Source organism: Lissotriton vulgaris, chromosome 6 (assembly GCF_964263255.1).
Source record: "Lissotriton vulgaris chromosome 6, aLisVul1.2, whole genome shotgun sequence".
In the NCBI taxonomy this organism is placed as follows: Eukaryota; Metazoa; Chordata; class Amphibia; order Caudata; family Salamandridae; genus Lissotriton; species Lissotriton vulgaris.
In genome coordinates, this window is record NC_141694.1 from 1229548553 (window position 1) to 1229571020 (window position 22468).

The 22468-nt window shown below is 43.0% G+C and overlaps 1 protein-coding gene across 2 annotated transcripts in view; it reads left to right on the forward strand.

Moving 5' to 3' along the window:
- Positions 1 to 22468, forward strand: part of TMEM181 (transmembrane protein 181) — a 395254-nt gene that overhangs the window by 86115 nt on the left and 286671 nt on the right. The window contains exon 1 of one of the 2 annotated variants that reach the window (XM_086927322.1): positions 8293 to 8389. The exons of the other annotated variant lie outside the window; for it this stretch is intronic. Coding sequence (XP_086783448.1) covers positions 8382 to 8389 — 8 coding nt within the window. The 5' untranslated portion in view covers positions 8293 to 8381. Of the gene's footprint in view, positions 1 to 8292; positions 8390 to 22468 lie in introns of those variants that run through there. 2 annotated transcript variants of the gene reach the window in all.

Here is a 22468-nt window from a genome sequence, read left to right on the forward strand (position 1 = left end):
CTGACTATCTTCCCGGAAACTCATCAAAGTTGTTAAATCAGGGTTGTATTGGAGATTGAGATGTGAGGATTTTTATTAATGGGACTGCTATCCTCAGTGGCATTAATGTAATCATTCCAGAGTGAATTTGTACAGCAGCGTTAGATGAAGTAATTACACCCATATCTGGATGGGTGCAGTGGGTTTAGTTATTCCTGTGGACAAGCCTATGTATTTGATGATTGTAAAAAAAAGGTTTAATAGCACGAAGCATTTTCTCAGACCCCTGGATCAATATGGTCCCTTTATTGTAGACTGAAACTTATAGCTGGCCTTCTATGGATTGAGATGTGACACTGTTAAGTCTTTGCCTGTGAGATATTTTGAGCTTATCGTTAGTACTAAGGGCATTCACAATTTTCCTTATCCAGCTGTATGTTGTTAGAGTGCCTACGGATCCTGGCTCAAAACAGCTTTAAAGTACCCATCTATGCAAAAAGATTCAAATAAAGCAGCCTCTTATGAACACAGTCTACTGGGCTGCAACTAGCCTGAGACTTTTATTGGGAGAATTGAGAAAATGCCGAGTAGTAGGGATCTTTCCTCACAGTAAAATAGGAAAATGTGTGATTTTAACCAAAGTTTGATGCGTGTAGTTTGCAGGGCCTTCTGGGCAACAATACAAGTGGTATCCACACAAGTTACACGATTTTGGACTCTAATGAGTTCTACCTTTCAGAAATGTCCAGGTTTAGCAGAATTCCCTGAGTGGCGGCCGAGCACAGGCTCAATTACAGCAAAGGGTTAATTTGCACAGCAAAAATGGATTTCTCCACTTTCACTTTTAGCCAAAATTTGCAGAACTTTGTGGGTAAAAAAAGATTCTATGATCACACAAGTCTCACCCCTCTTTACTTTCCTGTGAGTCTAGTTTTCGGAAATATTGCGGTTCAGTAGGTTTCCCTGGATGGCAGTTGGGACTGGGCCCAAATACCCCAGCTAGCAGCCTCACCAAAATGGGTAAATGTTCATGGTAAAAAATCTGATCTCTCCACGTTGCATTTTTGGGCATATAGGCTCACACACACAAGTGGGGATACCGTTTTTATTAAGAGAAGATCGGGAAGACAGAATTGTATAACATTTGTTATTATCAATTTATCTCCATTTCTGTCCTTGTGCAAAAAGGAACACATGTTGAAAAAATCCTGAGTACATAGCAGTATCAGTAACCCTAACTTCAGAGTGGTACACATAACCACTGTTCCTAAACTCAAGGCCTTTGGCAGATTAAAAAAAATGCAGAGATTTCCAGCATCCCCATTTCTCATTCATTATACTTTAGCATATCAATTACCGCATCATCAGTACACAATTAAATATTCATATAAGCTGCAGCACAGTAGTTGACTCTAGGTTTCATGTTTTTTGAACAACCAACAAATACTATACTTTGCTGCGGCCAGAAGAGTCTGATGGACGTAACAGTATATGACTTTTTTAAATTGGTGATCTGAGCAAAAGATAACAGATGAAAAAGTTGCCAGCTAGTTCTAATTCTCCCTACTTATTTTCAGTTTTTTATTATTTTAACATTTAGTTTCTTTGGGGAAAAACAAGAGCGGTCTACACCTCTTGCAGCCTTTGAAATTTTGTCTACTTTTCAGAGGTGTATAGTTTTCCAGGGTAGTATATGGTTACCACCACAAACTAAAAAGTAGGTAAAAACCACAAAAAGTAGGAAAAAATTGAATATTGCTTAGAAAAAAATAAGAATACAAATTTGGCCTGGATACATTTTGTGAAAAAAATGTTTGATGGATTAAGCTTGAGTGTCCTGTCATTGCGTCCAGATATATGATACAAGTCACATCATACCTACAAGTCAGCACTATTGTCTTTGTCAATTGTTGCTAGTTGCATAAGATAAATAAGCAGCAACTATGGCTTGTCGATAATATTGAAAAAACTTTCACTTAAAGCCCTAGTGACACCACTACAATGTTGCTGCTCCTGAGTTTCAAAAAGAGAAGGGAAATCCAGAGAGAAAATGACTCTCTTTAAAGGATTTCCCTTCCTCTACAACGATCACCACGCGCACATCGATGTACCTGCTGTCCCTGCAGTCCGGGAAAAAAAATGGACAACCTGTGCTAGAGCACACAACAGAGCCCGGTTTGTGCCCCCGTCGCCCTTCCCCTCCTTTTTCCATGCAGTGTCTCTCACCCTCCTCTCCTGTTTCCCGCCTTCATTATCTGTCTACTTCCCCTGCTCCTACCCCCTCCCCTGAATCTCTCCCCTTGCCTGCTTTTCCCCCTTATGTATTTGTGCTTATTGTTTATCTCGACCTTACAAGTAACTATGTTGCCATGCTCTAATAACTGTGTAACCTTTGTAACGATGTAACCTGTAACTATGATCTGATACTCATGTAAAGCGCTCCGATACCTCCGGGTTTAGCCAGCGCTATATAAAACCTTTAAAAAAAAAAAAAAAAAAAACTTTGGAGTTTCGGTGGTTTGTGCTGTGACCTGAGAGCGTGACTGGAATCTCGTTCTTAAAGCATATATTTCATACCACGTCGGTTCAGGACACTAGGGACTGCAGCGCTCACCGCTCCCTGTGGCCGAACCTCGCCGCTCAATTATCGCACCACAATTCCTCAAGTAGAGGAAAACGGGACACACTCCTTTAATTGTTTTCAGCATGCGTTGTTTATTGCCATATTTGCATCTTCTCAAGGGCAAAAGCGAGCAGATCTACACGTTTCGGTATCACTGATACCTTACTCACAATCAACTGGACGCCATTTGATCGTGAGCAAGGTGTCAGTGATAGTGCAAATATGGCAATAAACAACGCATGCTGAAAACGATTACAGGAGTGCGTCCCGTTTTTCCTCTACTTGAGGAATTGTGGTGCGAGATATATATATGTATATATATATATATATATATATATATATATATATATATATATATATATATATATATATTACTGCTCCCAGGTTCTTTCCACGTTCAATTCTCGAACAAGAAACAGCACTCACGGGGGGGGGGGAGTTATGGTACCAATAAATCTTTATTGGCAACCCTAGCACAGACAAGACGCGTTTCGGCGCTTAGCCTTCGTCAATTGTGATTTTAGAACGTGCCGCCATTTCATTTAAACATATCATTAGGTCATTGCAAGTAAAAACAAAGGCATAGAAAGAGGACTTCAAGGTACTATAACCATCGCCATTTTAAACTGTGCAATACTTGTAAAGCGCAAAAGAAGAAAATAAATACATTCTTGAGTTGCTAATGTCACCTCCACATATTGTATACAAATAGTATAAATCTATTTAATACGATATTCGTTATCAGTGTATAAAGCCCTGAATGGGCGTTTGCGACATACACAATTAATTAAGCCCATCGATGGGCAAACTATCATTTGTGTACTTGCTAGACCATTGGAATAAGAATCAGTTCATCAGTTCAAAACGGAAAATACTCTTATTAAAAACAGGATACTCAGTCATTATCAAGAACAAACAAATAAGAAAATAATCAGATATCTATTATTACCCACTCTATCACTCATATGTCTATTAGCTGAGATGTACTGCTAATTCTTCATGTGTGTTTAAACCTGTTGGGCTTTTGCTTTGTAAGTCTATTATATAGCGTGATTCTAGATGTCTTAAATTTTGCAATCGATCACCCCCTCTGGGATGTGCTGATACGCTATCCAGACAGAAATAGGCCAATAGATCCCTATTGTGCTCATGCATTTTGTTAAAATGTCTTGCGACAGGGTACGATTCATCAATGTGGTTAATGGCATGCATGTGTTCTAATATGCGTAGCTTCACAGGGTTAATCGTACTCCCAATATATTGTAGCCCACAAGGACACACCAGACAATATATGACATAGGGGGTAGTACAAGTTAGGAATTTGTAAATTTTTTGGGGAAATTTAAGACCTGGTATGTTATATGTTAAGGTCCTTTTACTTATTTTACACGCCTTGCATCGGCCACAAGGATAAAAACCCTTTAATGGTATATGACTAAGGGTACTTATTTTTGTCATATGATGGCTATGGACCAAATCGTCTTTCAAAGCTCTGGCTTTGCGAAATGTCACCATGGGATTAGATGGTAAGTCATCTTTAATGACATTATCGGTAAGTAGGATATTCCAGTTCTTGCATAGTATTTTTTTCACTTGTCCTGCATTCTCTGAAAATGTTGTAATCATCCTAAAAGTCCCCTTGTCTGTCTTTTCTTTTTGTTTAGGTTTAAGTAGCTCAGATCTAGGTCGATTATTTACTCTTGCTAGTGCCTGTGTTAATATTCCTTCGTTGTAACCACGTACTCTGAAACGATCCATACACTGTTTGGCAGATGTTTTAAATTCTCTTTCAGTGGAATTGTTTCTTTTCAATCTTAAGAGTTCGCCAAACGGTATACTCTTGATAAGTTGTTTGGGATGACTTTTGGTAGAAAACAAAGTAGAGTTCACTGCAGTCGTTTTTCGGAACAGCTTGGTGTATAATAATCCTTCCTCAATGTACACAGTTAAATCTAGGTAGTTAACACTTGACATACTGATCTCGCCACTGAATCTTAGGTTTACATCGTTATCATTCAGCACATTTACATATGTTTCAGCCTCTGCTGTAGATCCCTCAAATATAATAAAAAGATCATCGATGTAACGATGCCACGCTTTGATTTTATTGTTCCACATAGAATTGGAGCTTGCCCAGGCTACCTGCTCCTCCTTTTTTTTTTTTTGTTTACCTGCTCCTCCCACCAGCCAACGCAGAGATTTGCGTAGCTGGGGGTGGAGCAGGAACCCATCGCTACGCCCGACATCTGCCTGTATAGCTGACCATTGAACACAAAGATGTTATAAGTTAAAAAAATGAGTAGTATCTTTAAGATAGGATTTTAAAGAGGTCACATGAGGAAACAAAAAAGAATCAATGTACATGGAAAGATGTTCAGTCAATCCCCCTTGTGATACCACAATAGGTCGTCCTGGAGGATTAGTTTTATCCTTGTGCACCTTTGGAAGGTGATAGAATGTAGGAGTTACTGGATTTAGACAGCGCAGAAATAAAAACTCATCAGTGTTCAATATGTCTTTTTTTGTACCACTTGGAGATCATATCATGAAATTCAGTAATACTTTGTTGGTAAATGGAATTATAGATCTTGAGATAGCAATTAGTGTCATTCAGCTGGCGATAAGCTTCTGTCTCATATTGTATTTTGGTCATCAATACGATATTCCCTCCTTTGTCTGAAGGTTTGCAGACTAGGGAGGAGTCATCGCATAGTTTATGAAAAGCCATTAGTTGTTTTTGGTGAAATTCTTTGGTTTCTCCTGATATTGTATATCATGTCTTAGTCTCACCAGATCTTTTATTACAGCATCCGAAAAAGTATCAACTGCATCAAAAGATGTGGGGGGCATAAACCCAGAAGCAGGTTTAAAAGTACTGATGCCTCCTTTTTGTTGGATGTCCATTTCTGCCAGCGATTGCGTATTTCTTATATCAATATTCTCTCCTTCATTTATCTCAGTGCTTAGTTCTTCTATGGTTTTTACTCCACTAAGATCTTTGCAAGAGAAAACATCAAAACTATTACTGGATTCTCCTGTGGTGGGTTTCACAGAGACTGGTTTAAGTTTAAAGAATTTATGCAGCTTTAACTTGCGAGTAAACTTGAATAAGTCAATTCTAGTTCGTACAAATTCAAATTTTCGTTGTGGACAGAAAAAAAGACCAAGTTTGAGTGTAGACTCCTCTTCTTTGGATAGTGATTTAGATGTTAAATTAATAATCGTCAGATTATCAGTCTCACTCAATTTCTCTTGTTGTAGGTCTTTTTGCTGCGAGTTACTGGGGGTGAGCCGACCACGTTTCTGGCCCCCGCCCCCCCTCCTCGTCTTCCTCTTGCCGCTCTTCTTTCCGGTGGTTTTCCTCTGCCCCCCTCTAATTGTTGCTTCCGCATGAGTTTAAACTCCTCGTGAAAACGTGAAGGAGTGGGAGCCCCCAATCCTTCCTCATTGGAGTCTTCATCTGGTGTCACCTCCGACCCTGAGGTTTCTGGTACAATAGGTGGAGGAGATGTTCGAGTCTTCTGAAGCTCTTTCCTCGGATTATCATAATTTTAGAGAATGTTAATACTCTCCCCAATCTGTAGTCACGCTCATCTGTCGAATTTCTCCTATTTTCGCTACTTTCTTTTTTGTTCACATTTAAACACACATGAAGAATTAGCAGTACATCTCAGAATTAGCAGTACATCTCAGCTAATAGACATATGAGTGATAGAGTGGGTAATAATAGATATCTGATTATTTTCTTATTTGTTTGTTCTTGATAATGACTGAGTATCCTGTTTTTAATAAGAGTATTTTCCGTTTTGAACTGATGAACTGATTCTTATTCCAATGGTCTAGCAAGTACACAAATGGTAGTTTGCCCATCGATGTGCTTAATTAATTGTGTATGTCGCAAACGCCCATTCAAGGCTTTATACACTGATAATGAATATCGTATTGAATAGATTTATACAATATGTGGAGGTGACATTAGCAACTCAAGAATGTATTTATTTTCTTCTTTTGCGCTTTACAAGTATTGCACAGTTTAAAATGGCGATGGTTATAGTACCTTGAAGTCCTCTTTCTATGCCTTTGTTTTTACTTTGAATGACCTAATGATATGTTTAAATGAAATGGCGGCGCGTTCTAAAATCACAATTGACGAAGGCTAAGCGCCGAAACGCATCTTGTCTGTGCTAGGGTTGCCAATAAATATTTATTGGTACCATAACCCCCCCCCCTGTGAGTGCTGTTTCTTGTTCGAGAATTGACCGTGGAAAGAACCTGGGAGCAGTAATTTCGTTGGCGGGCACACCCCCGCCTAAAGAGCACCCTCTTGTGAGTGCAGCAGGCTGGTGGACCTTGGAGCGAGATATATATATATATATATATATATATATATATATATATATACAGGGCTTTAAGTGGGATAAAAAAAACTGGGGGGGTCTCTCAAAGGGGCGTGGCTTTAAATCACTTACGCAAACAATCTGTGCTTAGCATAGTGTGCCGCCCGACTTGTATTTTGCTGTTTCCGTCATTGTATCCAGATATTTGATACAAGCAACATCATACCTACAATAAGTAAGGAATATTGGCTTTGTTAATGGTTATTACTTGCAGAAGATAAATAAGCTGCGACTATGACTTGTATATAATATTGACAAAGCTTCCAATTAAATCATTGGTGACCCTACCACAATGTTGCTGCTCCTGAGTTTCAGAAATAGAAGGGAAATCCAGAAATAAAATGACTCTAAAAGGATTTCCCTTCCCCCACAACGCTCCCCTGGCATGACGTCATGCTGTAACTTCTCTACTACTGAGAAGTGAGCAGTGCACATCCATGTGCCAGGTGCTGTCTCGAAACGGGTCTCTATCAGGCTTTGTTTTGCGCCATGGCACTTTATTCCGGTCACTGCAGTCCGGGAAAAAAAAGGGCTGCCTGTGTCAGGGCTCAAAACAGAGCCCGAAAGAGACCCGTTTCGAGGCCCCCTGAAAAAAACTGCGCATACCCGGCCCACTTAAAGCCCTGTATATACATACATACATATATACATATATATATATATATATATATATATATATATATACACATATATACACACACACACACACACTGTTAGACTGGTTTTCAAGCTCTGTCCCTCGTTACTCCACCCTCTCTCCTCTGGCACACCTGGACCTCCCCGATTTACGGGTTCTTGAAAATGTTCAATTCTGGCACTGGACTGAATCAAAACCCCCGCCCCAAGATTATTAGGAGTTGTGGAAATAGTAAAAAATACAGCAAAATATGGCGCCACATTCAGAAAAAAACAAGCCTTGCAAAAGACATAGAACGGCAATATCACCCGCACCGTCACATTAAAGTGCAATTCTGAAATGCGATATCTGGCGTCGTGCATCATGGACCACCCACACGCGTGCCCCTTTCTAGAGGCTTGAGAAGCCGGCGGTCCTTAGGTTGCGATAACCCATTCGCCACTGTATCTGCTATGCCTAGAGTTGCTAAAACGATACGTAGACGTTTGGCCCCTCTCCAGTCAGCCGCACAGATACACCTTGAACCGAGAGCAGGCAGCGGTGAAGTAAGGCTTTAGAGAGGACCGCGGAGGAAGCAGCCCCTCAAACGCATCCAGCTGCTGTCGCCGCCGGTTCTCATTGGATAGAGCGTCTGACGCTGCCGAATGACGCCATCGCGCAGGGGAACTCTGTACGGATGTGAGGTGGCGTCCGGGGAGGCAGAGGGCAGCGGAGCAGGCGCTGTGCCCCCAGCGCGAGCTTTAACATGGAACCGTGAGTCATGCTTATTGCTTACACCTGTTGGTGACACCACCTTTCTTTGGAGTGGCGATGGACACTTAGTTTTGGTGTTCTGGGGAGATGGGTCAATGGGTAGCTCTACTTAAAGGGATAGGGGAGCCCGAGCACAGCTGGTAGCTCACCTGAGCAGTAGATGGAGGCGGTGCCCCGCCATAACTACTTAACACTCCGCCTTCAAGTTATTGAAAGGGCTGTGCTTTACTCCCAGCCCCTTCTCGCGCGCGGCTGGCATTGTGGATAGTTTGCAGCCCTTTGCGGATGAAGCTCGAATCTGCGCATTCCAGCTTCTCTACTTTTAAAATGTTGATTCACGCCTTTCACGATATTGTTCCTGTCACCAACTGGTTTCAGACTCTCTGGTTCAAGTCGTCCTCGACATAGGTTGAATTTGCAGGAACTGCATTAACAGTTTTTTTTGCTTAGGCTGACCACCTGGGAGTCTTCCAATTGGGCTCCCTAAAATTAATCCTTGCTGGCATATGATTTTGTTTTGCATTTGCTTAACGCATGCATTTCAGAACATTTTTCATGGGCCAGCATTAAGTAATGGGTCTGTTAGTGGGGGGTAAGACAGTCAGCATTGAAACTCCAAACAATGAGATGTCCGGTGTAGTGTACTAGTTACGGCTGTACATTATGTGATGTATACTCTACTTGGTTACTTCCCTAGTGTCCGTACACTATTCGCCGTTATCAGTTATAGCTTTCCTTCATAGATTCAGGTTATTCTGCCCCTTCGTTTGAAATAATGTCTTTGGGGGAGAATGGGTAAGGTTTCCCTTGTGGCATTTATCTCTTTCAAGGCATACCTCTTAGTCTTTGATGGACAGCTTCGAATAAAATGCGCCCATGCCGCAGGCGATTGAATGAGCGGGAGTTAAACTCTCAGCTCGAGGACTGCCGGAAATTCCCCACTTAGTAGTTTTTCCAGTTGAGAGTTCATTAAACAGGTCACCCACTCCACGTCGAAAAAGTGGCACTGATATCAGTGTGGTTATTATTTTAAAGAAGCCCTTATCTGACATCTTTCACAAGGCGGCGCAGAAGAGAACGTGTTGTTATATGGAAACTAGTCTCAAGTACAGTCAGTCAAGATCACTTTATTTGGTTATTTAAGACCATAAAAGCATGTTAAAATGTCCATTACATAAAAGCCAAATATTACACAATCATACAACTAAAATCAATCATAGTTATTAATATACAGTCTCGGTTAAAAATACACGATTCGAAAAATTCTCTAAAATGTTAAAATTATGTAATTTAAAGTTAATGTTATAAGATAGAAAACCATTTCATATAAAAAAAAGAATAGACATTTAATAGGTCAGATCACATGCCCTCTTTCTTTCCTTGCTCTGACTGCCGCTACTAAAAAGCTAGCAATATAAAAAAAATCCCAGGGATTATTCAGCATCTGCAAGTATGTTCGTGCTGGCCTAGAGTGCAAGAAGCCTTTGTCCTTTAATATTGGAAAAATAAAACATTTACGAATGTGCAAATAATGCTCACAAAACAGGACAAAATGCAAAGTATCCTGACTGAATTGTCGCAAGAACAGGGTCCCAGATCCTCTTATCTTGCTCCAGCACAGGGGTTCGGCCAATAAAAAGTGCATATAGCTAAACCTCAATCTTGTTACAAGGAAACGATGTTGGGGCTTGGTGACTATATCTAAATAAGGCTCCATAAAATAAGTCGTTTTTACAATTTGGTGAGCCCTTACAGTGGGTTTCAATCTCAGTAGCCTCTCTTTCAACAGACACTAGACATAGACATAGAAATATGGTCTTAGCCCACGCCGGATCTTTTTTGCATAATAATGTTTCCGGGTTATCAAATACCTCTGGGTGACCTAACAACCTTGCTATACTTTTCACGTAACTAAGCCAAGGGACTCTACTTGCCCTATCTAGTGCGATACAGTCTTGTATGATCTCTTGATTCATCACTAATTCAGAGTTGGTCCAAATCGAGATCCATTTAAGAAAGGGGGACATTCTAATCAAATCAACCACATAAGCAATACTCACTTCTTGATGAATACTATAAGAATGTATTGATTGTGGGACTGAGAGCAGGTTTCTCAAAAAATGTATTTTCGACAATTTGAAGCTCTGCACAGTTCCTCAGAATTTTCAGCCCTGGTAGGGAAGCATAAGATGAAATAGAGTGTGTGTAGGGCATTTGACTGGAACTAAGGGACATAATTATTACAAAACATTATACATACACTTATTATTTTCTCCCAGTCCCTTTTTTATGGCTTGCAAAAAGCATTCTTGTATTGAGTAGGGATGCTGGTGGATACACAGGTGAGACACTCAGTCATACAGATGCACATCACTTATGCTTCTGTGGTATCACTAGTTATTCTGAATGTTGCACTCCATGAATCTTCATGGTCTCTGGGCTGCTGGTGCCTTCTTCCACCGCTCTACGTTCACATCAGTTCAAGGTCCATACTTTTTTCACACTATCCCCTGTCCACCATTTACTGCCAAATTCTGGGTTTCTACCTTCTTCTCGTCCATGCCTTTTTGCCCCTTTCCTTATTACTTCATGTTTTAGTATGTTTTTCCCGTTTACTAGTTGATCATTAAAATACCTGCACTCAAAAGTGAAGGGACTGCATAAGCACAGTACAGGACTTTTATTTTTGTTCATCTTGGAGCAAAGGCATAGTGGGAACACTCTGATGGTGGGGGCTTGAGTCTGTTGACCCTTTTTCTTGTCTATCTCTCTTACATTTTATAGCTTGAGCATTGGGTTCAGAAAGAAAACATAAGTAGGACCAAAAGGTGCTGGTGTAGATCCTCTTCCTTTTGTTTGCAAACTGGAAGGGAAGAAAAATCCAGTGGCAACTCACATGTCCCAAGGGTAGTGGGGTGAGTGGCACATAAAAAAAAAGTAAGTAAAGGCACTTACCTGCGGGTGGTACGTCGTCCTCCTCTATTGTCTTCTCTTTTTGTGTCAGGCAGGCTCCAAAATCCCAAGCCAATCCCGACGCTGCTCTCATGAAAACATCGCTAGGATTGGTTGGAGCGACCTACATCAGTGCTCACAAAAACACTGGAGGCTTTTGCTTTCTCTAACCCTGCTGTCTTAAGACATCTGGGTTAGAGATGTTTGAAATGAGCATGTCTGGTTGGCCGTCGCAAGACGCCCGGCCAAAGAGATATGTGCATTTTAAACTTAAGCTTACAGCTCCCGGTTGCCACTCAGCAGCAATGGCCTGCCCCCGTCCTGATACTCAGTTCGGGATGGGTTGGCTTTCGAAAAATAAAGTGGTACTAAATACACATTATTACCATTTTATTTTAATCTCTGGCCTGGGGCTTTTCTTTGTGGTGCGATGCTCCTCCGCTCAAACGCCACCCCTGGAGAAATCTAAAAGCAGGGGCATTGTTTATTATATTTTGGAGTGATCGTTTCAGCTCCCTTCCTTGTCTGGGCAATGCTGTGTGTGTTGAGGGAAATAGAGAGTATATTGAAGTAGAAACCTGTGTGCTTGCAAATCATGTATATAGCCACTGACGTTGGTGCCTGCAGAGGCTCAAAGTCGTGCACACTGACATAACAGTATTTAAATACCTATCAAGCCATGGGGCTACAAAACACACGGGTATCATCAATGAATTTCATGCTAGCTGGTCCATCAAAATCTTGTAATGAATTCCATTATCTTTGTTTGCCCTGCGTTCAGTCTGATCTCGTAATCCAAATCTGTTTATATGTCATTGCGTACATTTAGGACTATTTCTCCTCCAAAGCTGAGAACAAGCTTTAAGACTCCAATCATGCATCATTGTGAAAATAAAATAAATGTGGACAATCTGGTGTAACATCTCCCAGGAGGCAGCAGTAAATTGATCAACTTTTATTTAATGCAAGTAGAATAATTCTCACCTCTGTGATCATAGTAAATCGTAACTTTCTTTTCTATTAGCTAGGGAATTTTACATTTCTTGGCAAGACTGTGTATGCGAGTGTTCAAAGCGTACTAATTGCAGCAGAGGTAAAATCTAATACCGGCATAAAATAAAACGTTTAAATCTAGACTGGTGATCAGTGGGTTGTCCTGAAAAGGTCTTCTCGTGGAACACATAAAGAAGAAGCCTACGGGGCCATAACTTCCCTCGATCAATGTGCCAAAAGAGATGGGGGGGGGGTGGGTGACCCGCATCGTCCATCCTGGTACGGTCAAGGTCATTGAATAGACTGCCATAAATAGTTTTCATGAAGCTGCTCTAGTTATCATTGCACTGATCACGTTCTCACACTAAGACATTGTACCCCTCTTAGCCTGGGATGTTCAGAGCAAGCTGGGTATGAAATTATTACATTCTTAGTGGTCTTGCGCTCCTGGAAACAGTAAGAATCACCCAGGCCAGGCTGAATGATCTTACAGCCATGCACATTCAGCACTTTATGGCAGAAGAACAAATAAAGCAACATAGTGATCTTAGCAATCAACTGTTACCCTCCAAATCTTCATTGTCCAGCTATACAAAAAAAATCCAACACCTTGTTCACTACCCAAACAAATATGTATGTTTCCTCCTTGGGCTTTACCATCCAAGTGCCTTTTAAAATCAGGCACATCAATGGGTGTACAAAAGGTTTATCTACCACCTCAACGTAACACACTGAAAATGTGGCCCAAAATGAACTATCCATACAATATAACTTCTCTGTATCTGTCGACTCGTACACAATTCTCATTATGGTTCAAATGTATTTTATTGCTTTTGTTGTTACAATGCTACGTAGGACAAAGGGGTCGCACCAGCTCTCCCCGCTCTATGCTGTACCATATGGAAAAAAATACAACACAACCAAACATTCCCAACTCATCCCCCATATCTCCCCTATTTGTTTTCAATCCACTACATTGTGCCTGGACAGTGTGGTGTGCCAGTGGCTCGCCCCCGCATCACCACTCCCTTCTTTTGTGTCTTATCATCAGTCTCGGTTAAGCACAGGTTGTGTAGGTATCTAGGGCATGTCAATTCGTAAAATTTAGTAGAGAACATCAAAGTATGCAGTTGCCAGAGTTCTTGATTGGTGTCTAATTGAGAGGTTAATGCTAGGGTTAGGTGTTTAATTCACAGTATATGCCATATCCTGTGGTGCCATGTTGTGTGTATCTGGAGCTTCTCTGTTCCCCAGTGAGAAAGTATGTTTTGAAGCGCTGCTCCCAATGCCGTGCCAATGTGCCGCCCACTACTTGATTTGAGTGGAAAGGTCAATGGGTTGAGGAGTCCCAGGACAATGTATGCTGGAAAGCGCGGCAGTTGCATCTCCAGATACTTGATGTTATCCAAGACCGCCTTCCGTAAGCTTTGGATATTCACAAAAAAGGTGAAGCAATGTCCCGGGAGGCCCACAGCCTCTACAGCAGTCCGCGCTATTGCTCTGGTTGCCGCTGTGAAGTCTGGCAGGAGTTGGGTGCCAATAACTTGTAATCTTAACAGCTGTTTCTATGCTTGCAATGTTATGTCCTGTATGTCTCGCCATGCAGTAGAACCCTTCCCATCCTTTGTGTGTCAGGGTCGTTCCTAGCTCCTGTTCCCATCGGTTTGCCCCAAAGCTTTGTCTTTAGTAGAAGAGTGTATTAAGAAAGCGTATAATTCAATTCAGTCGTTGTTTTTAAATAACAGACACTTTTCATAGGAAGGAAGCAGGTGTTGATAATAGGAAGGAACATTATTTCCTTTCGCAAGCGCATAGCCTTATCCACTAGGTGAAGGACACGCTTGATGCTATTACCACACTTGTGATGTGGTGCAGAGCCCAACTGATCAGGATCCACAATTCCACAAGCCTTGGCATGTAGAGTCCCGAAACTGCTGCTAAGGTGCTATTGAACAGCTTCACATCCACATTTGTAAGAGGGATGGTCCTATAGGACCCGCACTGATTCTTGTCTTTCCCAGTTTTGGGTATAACGGTCATGGAAGCATCGAGCATGGAGGGAGGCAGGGTACCGATGTCTGCTAGGGAATTAAAGATTCACATAAGAATAGGGGCGAGGATCTGGCAAAACTGTTTGTGGAAGAGGGCGGGGATCTGGCAAAACTGTTTGTGGAAGAGGGCGGGGAACCCATCTGGGCCTGGAGAATCCAAAAGGTTCTGGCAAACTATGTCCATCACAACTTCCTCAATCCTGGAAGGCTGCCGCTAAGGGTATTATATAGGTAGTTATTTCATTGCCATTCGATTGTACTATAATTTCGACTGTCTCTGCTTGCACCTTAGCCTTCAGTTTGCTGGCCAGCAGCCTGCCACATGTATCTTCCCCCTACATTGAAAGAGTAGTGGAGGCGGAGTGTGGCATATTCCGCCCTGACTGAGTTGCTAAACTGCATGCATGCTGACTCTAGTTGCCGCCATATCCGGGGGGGGCTGTTTTCTTTTGTGGATATTCTCTAGTTCCCTCACCTTCCCAGCTCCAGACTTTTATCTCATTCGTATTTTGCTGTTGGCAGCGGAAATAATGGTAAATTCTCCTCGCACCAACGCCTTCAACATCTCCTATGCAGTAGAGGTCTCAGACTCATCATTTACAGATAGAACGTCCTTAATCGGCTGAGCAATGCGGGTAACCATTTCCGGCGGTGCAACTGATTCTCCCTCCATTGCCATGGTGTCACCTGTAGAGTGAGGGATACAGGGGCATGGTCGGATAAACTCCAGGGATCTATCTCAATGGCTGCAACCTGCGTTTGTATGCCCCTTGTGCCCAGAAAATAGGACGAGCATTGGTTTTATGTGCGTGTGACAAGAAAGTATAGTCTCTTCTGTGTGGGTGCATGCTCTGCTATAAATCATTAAGGCCTATATCTTGCAGCCAAATCACCCCGTCACAGGAAAGTGCCCCAACCTGTCCTTAGCGCTGCTCGGTTTCATTCCTCCTCACTAGATTAAGATATCTACCAATTAACACCATCTGATCAGGGTATGTCAACACCTCCCATATTGCCAGTTTGAGGAACTGCTTTTGGTTATCATTCAGCTCATATAAGGAGGCCAAGGTGAGGGACAGTTCATCTAAGTGTATCTGGTATGCAAACAGTCAACCTCTCAACTCTGCAATTTTGCTCCCCACCGAGCCCCGGAAAAAAACACACAAAAAGTGTGGCCACCTGATCTGTCTTGCTAGCATTAGAGGAGAAGTATTTACAAGGAAAGTGGTATGACTTCAGTCTGTGCCAGTCCCTGCATAGCAAGTGGGACTCCTGTAAAAGGCAGATATCACTTCCAGTTAATTCTAGGGAAGATAAAACTGCCTTGTGTTTAACGGGCTGTTAAGCCGTTTCACATTTAATGTGATGACCTTTGAGTCAGCACGTGGGTAGGTGTGAGGTTGTTGATGCATGCTTATGAAGTCGGAGGTGTTCCAAAGCATGACCATGTCTCTGAGGTCTGACTGTCACTGACCATCTGCATGGTAAGGAGTCATCTGTCTCGGAAATGCTGGTCAACAATGGAGTGAGTACCCCTCCTACCTAACCCCTAAAAAAAAAAACTGGCAACAAAGCCAGAACACCAACATAAAGTTGTCCATAGGTACAGGTAAAAAACAGATAAGTCTCATGAGGGCTCCTGGCTGAACGTCAGCAAGTGCTGCCTCCAGCAGTATGAGGAGAAGTTGCTGCCACCCTGCCCCAAGAGCCAGGTGGTGTTTATCGCCATTGGAATGAGGGCATGTTGGCACCGGCTCGAAGCAGCTCAGGCTGAGTTGTGCTTCTCCTGGTCTCTAGCAAGACTGTGGATTGCCTGCCTCTCCAGCGCCATGGTAGCAGACACTCTTTCCCACTGATAATAAGGTCGTTCTTTCCGTCTTCTGGATCTGCATGATGATCTCTTTACCTTTCTCTAGTAGATTCGGGAGGCGGCTGGCCTCCGCCAAGGATTAAGTAGAAGTTTTTGTTCCAGCAGAAAATGAGGCTGAACATATGGCCCCATTTGTAAGAGATCCACTTGATCCTAAAAGAAGGTGGTAATGGGTCCAAAGTCCCTGTGTTTCTGTAGAGTCCCAGCTGGTAGGTCCTGATATAATATCTGTGTATGGCCTCTGAACTGAACTGGGTGAATATCTCCTGCTTTTCTTTTAATTGGAAGTTGTGGACATACATAAGTATGTCCACAGGGCAAGCCCCATCTGCTTGCAGGAGTCCAACCCTATGAACTCTGTCCAATTGTATATCCGTTTCATCTTGTGCATCCAGTATCTGCAAGAAGAGGGCCTTGCTATAGGCCGCAATGTCTGAGCCTTTAGCTTTTTTCCATTACACCGTGGATGCATATGTTGTTCTTTCGGGAAAGATTTTCAAGGTCCTCAGTGTGTGCCTGTAGGGCAGCCTGTTCTCTCAGTTGGATAATTTCTTGCTGGAGATGTTCAGTCTCCTCATTTCAGCCATACTTGTGTTCCTCGAGGGTGGACACCATGTCGCCTATGTCTACTAAATTACGTTTGATTTCTTTGAGATCTGGGCCCAGCTCCGTCCTCACTGCTTGTATGTCTTCGCGTAGAGACGCAAAGAGTGCTTCTGTGAAGGATCTCTTTAATGGAGCATGCCCCCCCCCCCCTGGCACTGCAGCTGGCCTTGGCATCTACATGCCAGAGACTAGCTGACCATGTGAGTATTTCCTTAAGCAAGCATTCATTTTTCCCTGTGGCCGTTGACATGGTGGCTTCCAGCTATGTACCTCCATGAGCTGCCTGCTGCCATCCGCATTCACCTGCCAGGGCTCTCCGAGTTCAGAACTCTGCGACATTCGCCCCCTGCAGTCCCCCTGTTTGTCTCGCTGCTCCTTGATAGGGCACTGCTCTTGAGTTTACACCCGTCAATGGATGTCTGGTTCTCAAAGGGCAGTATGGGCACAGAAGTGTTGCTGCTGTGCTGGCGCAAAGGATGTGCTCTCGTGCCCGCCAGGGGCGCCCATCTTGGGCACGTGCCTTTGTACCAGCCGAGTTGCCCTTAAGCTGTGTGCATTGTATGGTGGGGATTACTTATTTGCCAGGTCCTGAAAGTGTGGATCTCCAAGAGCTCTCTTATAGGCCTCACTTGCCTCTGGGCCACCAACCCGTACATATAGGTTCCTTCACTTGAGTCTCTAAGAGCAGATCTGATCTCAGGTCACGGGGGCACTACTGTCTCCCCTGCCCTCACCTCCTCCCTTCACCCCACCCACCTCACTGGTGGGCGTGCCGTAGGGAATTCCGGCCTCCTCTCCAGAGAATGGCGTCTCACTCCTGTAGTTCCCCCAGTCCCTTGTGTTGCTGCTGTCTCTCTCTGGTGGATGTGGGTGCAGCACCAGTTCCTTGTTCAGTCTTCAGCCCATCAAGTGGATCCATGATGTCAGGCTCCCAGCCCCCTCTGTCTTAGGTGGCTCTGCCTCCGGCTGTTCCCTGAACCTCCGGTCTCACCTCTGCTGCTGCCAAGTGTGTCGCTTTCATGCAGCTACCCTCATTGCACTAGAGTCTGCGGTCTCGAGGCAGCTCCCCTTGTTACTGCTGGGTCTCAGTCACTTGTAGCAGTGGATTGTTTGCGGGCCCTGGCTGCTGCTGCTTAGGCAGTACCTTTATTTGGGCCCCACCGCTGCCGGTGTAGCAGATGCTGTACCGCTTCCTAGTGCTCCTGGCGGCCCGCTTGTCTCACAACTACGGCCCGTTTGTTGCCTTGTTACGTGCGGCTGTCACTATCTTGCCAAGGGTGACCGAAAGGTCTGGTTTTTATGCAGTACCCATTCTCTGTTGACCAGGCCACTGTATGCTTTCCCCCAGCTTTAGTGGTCTACCCCTCAAGGCCTCTTCATCTCCGCCTCCCCGACAGGGCCGAGGCATCGCAGTGAATGCTCTGTGCAGCAGTGATCGAATGGAGTAGCAGGGCAGTGCATCTTATCAGTTCGCCATCTTGGCCACCCTCCCCAAAATTCACATTATGAGAAATAGCTGCCACCACACGATTAAGACACCTGTCCAAACATCAACTGCACAAGCCATTTTAGTTTGATCTAGAGCAGTTATACGCAGCAGCTGCCCTGACTAGCTCAATGAAGAACTTGAATTGCTGTGAAATTCCCTGCACCTGGCATAGGTCGTAGAATTTGTTGTATCATGAGGTACAAATGTCTGTCGTGGATCATGGAGAGCATTGTCATTGTATGGCTCTGGAGAAGTTGGAAAGAAGGACTTGATAAGTCCAATTGTACCAGCAATAGCAGAAGCCATGCTTGAGATGTCCACATTGGAACAACCACAATCCCATCTGCTGACGGCCGCCTGACCAGAGCCATCATTTCCAATATCAATATGAAGGGTATAAACCAGTCCTGTAGAAGGTTATCAACTGCTGTTGCATCCCCATTTGGTCCCCAGCTGAGAAGCACTGGGACTATGAATTATGTCTGGAAATAAAGAAGTGTTTCGTCTGGAAGTTCAATCTCCTAACAGTACTACAGATTCTTTTGTGTCAGTTTACAGTTGTTGGAACACTTTAAAAAATGTAAGTTCCAGTTGACAGTCCCTTTGGTGTTTCTCTAGATGTATTCTGCCTTTACCAAGGCCCCCCCCTAAACAAGCATGAGTGGCAAAAAGTACTTGCAGACTGCCCGTTTGAAAATCCCCTTGGCAAATGCAGGCTATTGTGTGTCTAGAGGGCCCATCAGGAAATCGATTCTCAAAGAATCATCCGTACAGCTGAAGGCAGTAGTCCAGCAGTTCTGGTGAACATTGTCTAGCCATTGTTCCCAAGGAGACTATGGGGCATATGTATCAAAATCTGTTATTGCGATTCTCAAAGTGATTTTTTTTATAATCGCTATTTGAGAATCGCAAAACGGGCTGTATTTAAAAATTTGTAAATATTTTGTGGTTTCTTGGTATTCCTTAATTGCGATTAGCAAATTGCAAAATCACAATTGGTATTCCTATGGGCCAGGACACCCTGATGCACCCCTGAAATGAGCATGTGTGCGCATATGGTGCACATACATGCCCTAAGGGCATGTATGTGCGCCACATGGCACTTTGAAAAATGCACAAAAAGTGAATTTTTCAGAGAAATCGCAAATTACCACCAACTTGAAGTTGGTGGTAATTTGCGATTTCTTAAGGAGAAATCGCACAACTTGGGTGCTTGTTACATAGCATTTAAGGAATCTCAATTTGCTATTCCTTAAATGCTTTCGCAAAATTGAGAATCGCAAAATTAGCGATTCCTTAATAATGCGATGCAAAAATGTCTCAAACATCGCGCCTTTTTTTACTCGCCAACGCAGTTTTTTTGCAAATTGCAGCGTTTGCAAATAAAAAATCGCTTCATACATATGACCCTTGGTCTGGTGCAATCTTTTTCTTTATCAAAGCCATCTTAGCCCTGGGCATTAGGAACACTGCTGATGTTGAGTTGTGGAGAAACTTCATTGATGTCTGGGTACAAAGGTAAACTTTTTCTGGTTTATCAGAAATCTATCTTCCAGCAATCAAATCATCTGTACCTGCAAAAGCAGGACATTTTGCCCCAGAGCCATAAATAAATCTTCTGTGTGCAAATGCGCTCTACCCCAGTCAATAACTAGTTAACCTGTGGATGCAGCAGCTTTGAAGAACACCAGAGTGTAGATGAAAGGCTAAACTTGAGGATTTCGAACTCCTACACCTGTCCTAACCAGTGATAGTGAAATATTCTTCAGTGGGTTCCATACAAAGATAACAAGAGGTATGTGTCTTTTAGGTCTAACCAAACCACCAATCATTTATAGTTGTAAATCCCTTAGACGGTGACCCACTTCCCTTACTTTGATGGGCCTTTACCTCACCCGACCTTTAAGTTGCCTAATGTTGAGAACCATCCGCATACCCTTCTCCCCCCCCCCTAACTAAGAAAATGTTGCTTAAGCAATCAATGGGGTCACCTGAAATTTGCCCTTCAGTTCTCGGTCACAAACCGCTTGGTCATGTGAATCCCTGTACTCCCCGATGGGTCCTTCCCTTATTTGTTTTCCCCTTCCACCTCTACAAACGCAGCAAGCTTACCCCCTCTTTTTAAAAAAAATGTTTGGCCCCAAGGCTCACTTGTGAAGAAGGGGGGAGCTCTGACTTGCAAAGTATCAAGAGCACCTTACTGCTCCCCTCTTTATGTGCTAGAAATGAGATCTAGCTGTAGAAGGGAAGAAGGTGAAGCAGTGCTTGTCTTGGCAGCCTCCACTCCTTCTTGGCATGTGATTACCATGCGGGTCTTGTAACCACCGGTAGCCGAATCAATGCCTATCTGCCTCCTCCAAAGATCTTTGACATAAACACTCATCAAGAATGTATGTATCTTGTCTAGGGTACTAACCATTTACACATACTTACTTACAAGTGGAGAAGGCAGTGAAGTGTTGGTGCACACCTAATCTAAGCATACATTGAACATCTAGATCTGGTAGTGTACTGATAATACGGTTGGTTGTTCGTACTGGTTACAGAGAGAGAGCATTTGCTCCTGTGCTCTCCAGGTAAGAAAATAAATTCCACTGAGCCATAAAAATTGATGCTAGTAGACCACTCTTTGAATGATAAATTAGGAAGAGTCCTTCATGCAAGTCTTCTTTTATTCTGTGCTTCTTTAGATGTGCCAGCTAGCCAACAAATTTCCTCAAGCGGGTGTAACACATTAACTTTGTGAGGGCGTTTCGCTAATAGTGTATCATCTTCCATAGGATATGAGATCCATACTAGATTATCCAACATGTTGATAGTGTGCTGTTATGCAGAGTATGCTCAGCAGAGATATTATGAATTGGCCAATAGAGACCTAAACAAGTAGTATCCGAATCTGTGCATATGCGAAGAGCTGTACGTCTCATTACATTAGATCTGAGCTGATTGTAGGAGCAGAACTGTACAAGCCCATTAGTAGTGCAGTGTTAGTAATATTTTAGGAACTTCATACTCATGATGTTACTTTCCAAACAAAACTAGAACTTTAAAATATAAACGCTTTCATAGTCTGAATAATCGCCCTCTCCATGTGAACATCCAATATTGGATTAAATAAATGAATGAATTGGCCCTTAAATGTGAAACTTGTTCGTAAATGCAGGGCCCACGTTCAAGGGATAGATCTATGCTCTCTGTCTCAAACGTCCAGGCAGATCCCTGCTTTGTCATAAGGTTGCCGGTTTTGATCTCCTCTCAAGTGTCACTTTAAGAATGAAATTCTTATGTTATAGTGTAGATGTTCCATCCATTGACAGTTGCTCGCTGACTGGTGGAGGGAACACCACGGTTGAGATTTTGCTCTTGAATAAATACAGGACTTGATTTAAAGAGATTCTATTTGCTTTATTACCACATGATTTTGTCGACGAGTTGCCAGTTCAGCAAGAGTGTTTGCCAGCAATCTTCAGAGCATGGTTATGATGAACCTATGAATTCACAAATTCAAAGACATTAGTTAATTGGAGGGGGACACAATTTGAATATATTTTAACCAGCGCTCGTGTGTGTTGTGGATGTTTCCAGGGCTGACATACCATACTTTCAACTTATGTTGGGAGTGAACATTGCAGTGTTGTCCATGCACTTGTATTCATCTGTATGGCATTAAACCCACTTTGGAATTCAATCTCCATGAGCAATACTGGGTGCAGGCTTTGGAATTCTGTGGACAGCTATCATTGCGAGCACACATACTGCCTGCCGTGCAGACCTAGGTTGGTTAAATATACGTCTAGCTGCATCCTTGACGAGGACGAATTTCTGTTCAGTCTCTTTCCCACATAGAGATTGCGTCATCAATTTCAGGGAACAGCATTCCACGCGATTCGACTGTGTGAAGACATTGGACACATCCCTTTTGGATTATCACAAGAGTTGGAGGAAAAGCCATTAAGCTAGCATTTCCTATTCTGGTTTTCATGGGTATTTTTCGGTATTGGAAGGTTTCTTCTCGGATACCCCTTTTACCAGGTGTACAAAATTTTGAACTTTCTTTTTTTTGGGCTCATTTCATTGAGGGCATGGAGGTGTCTTCCAAAACTTCACCACCACTCTTC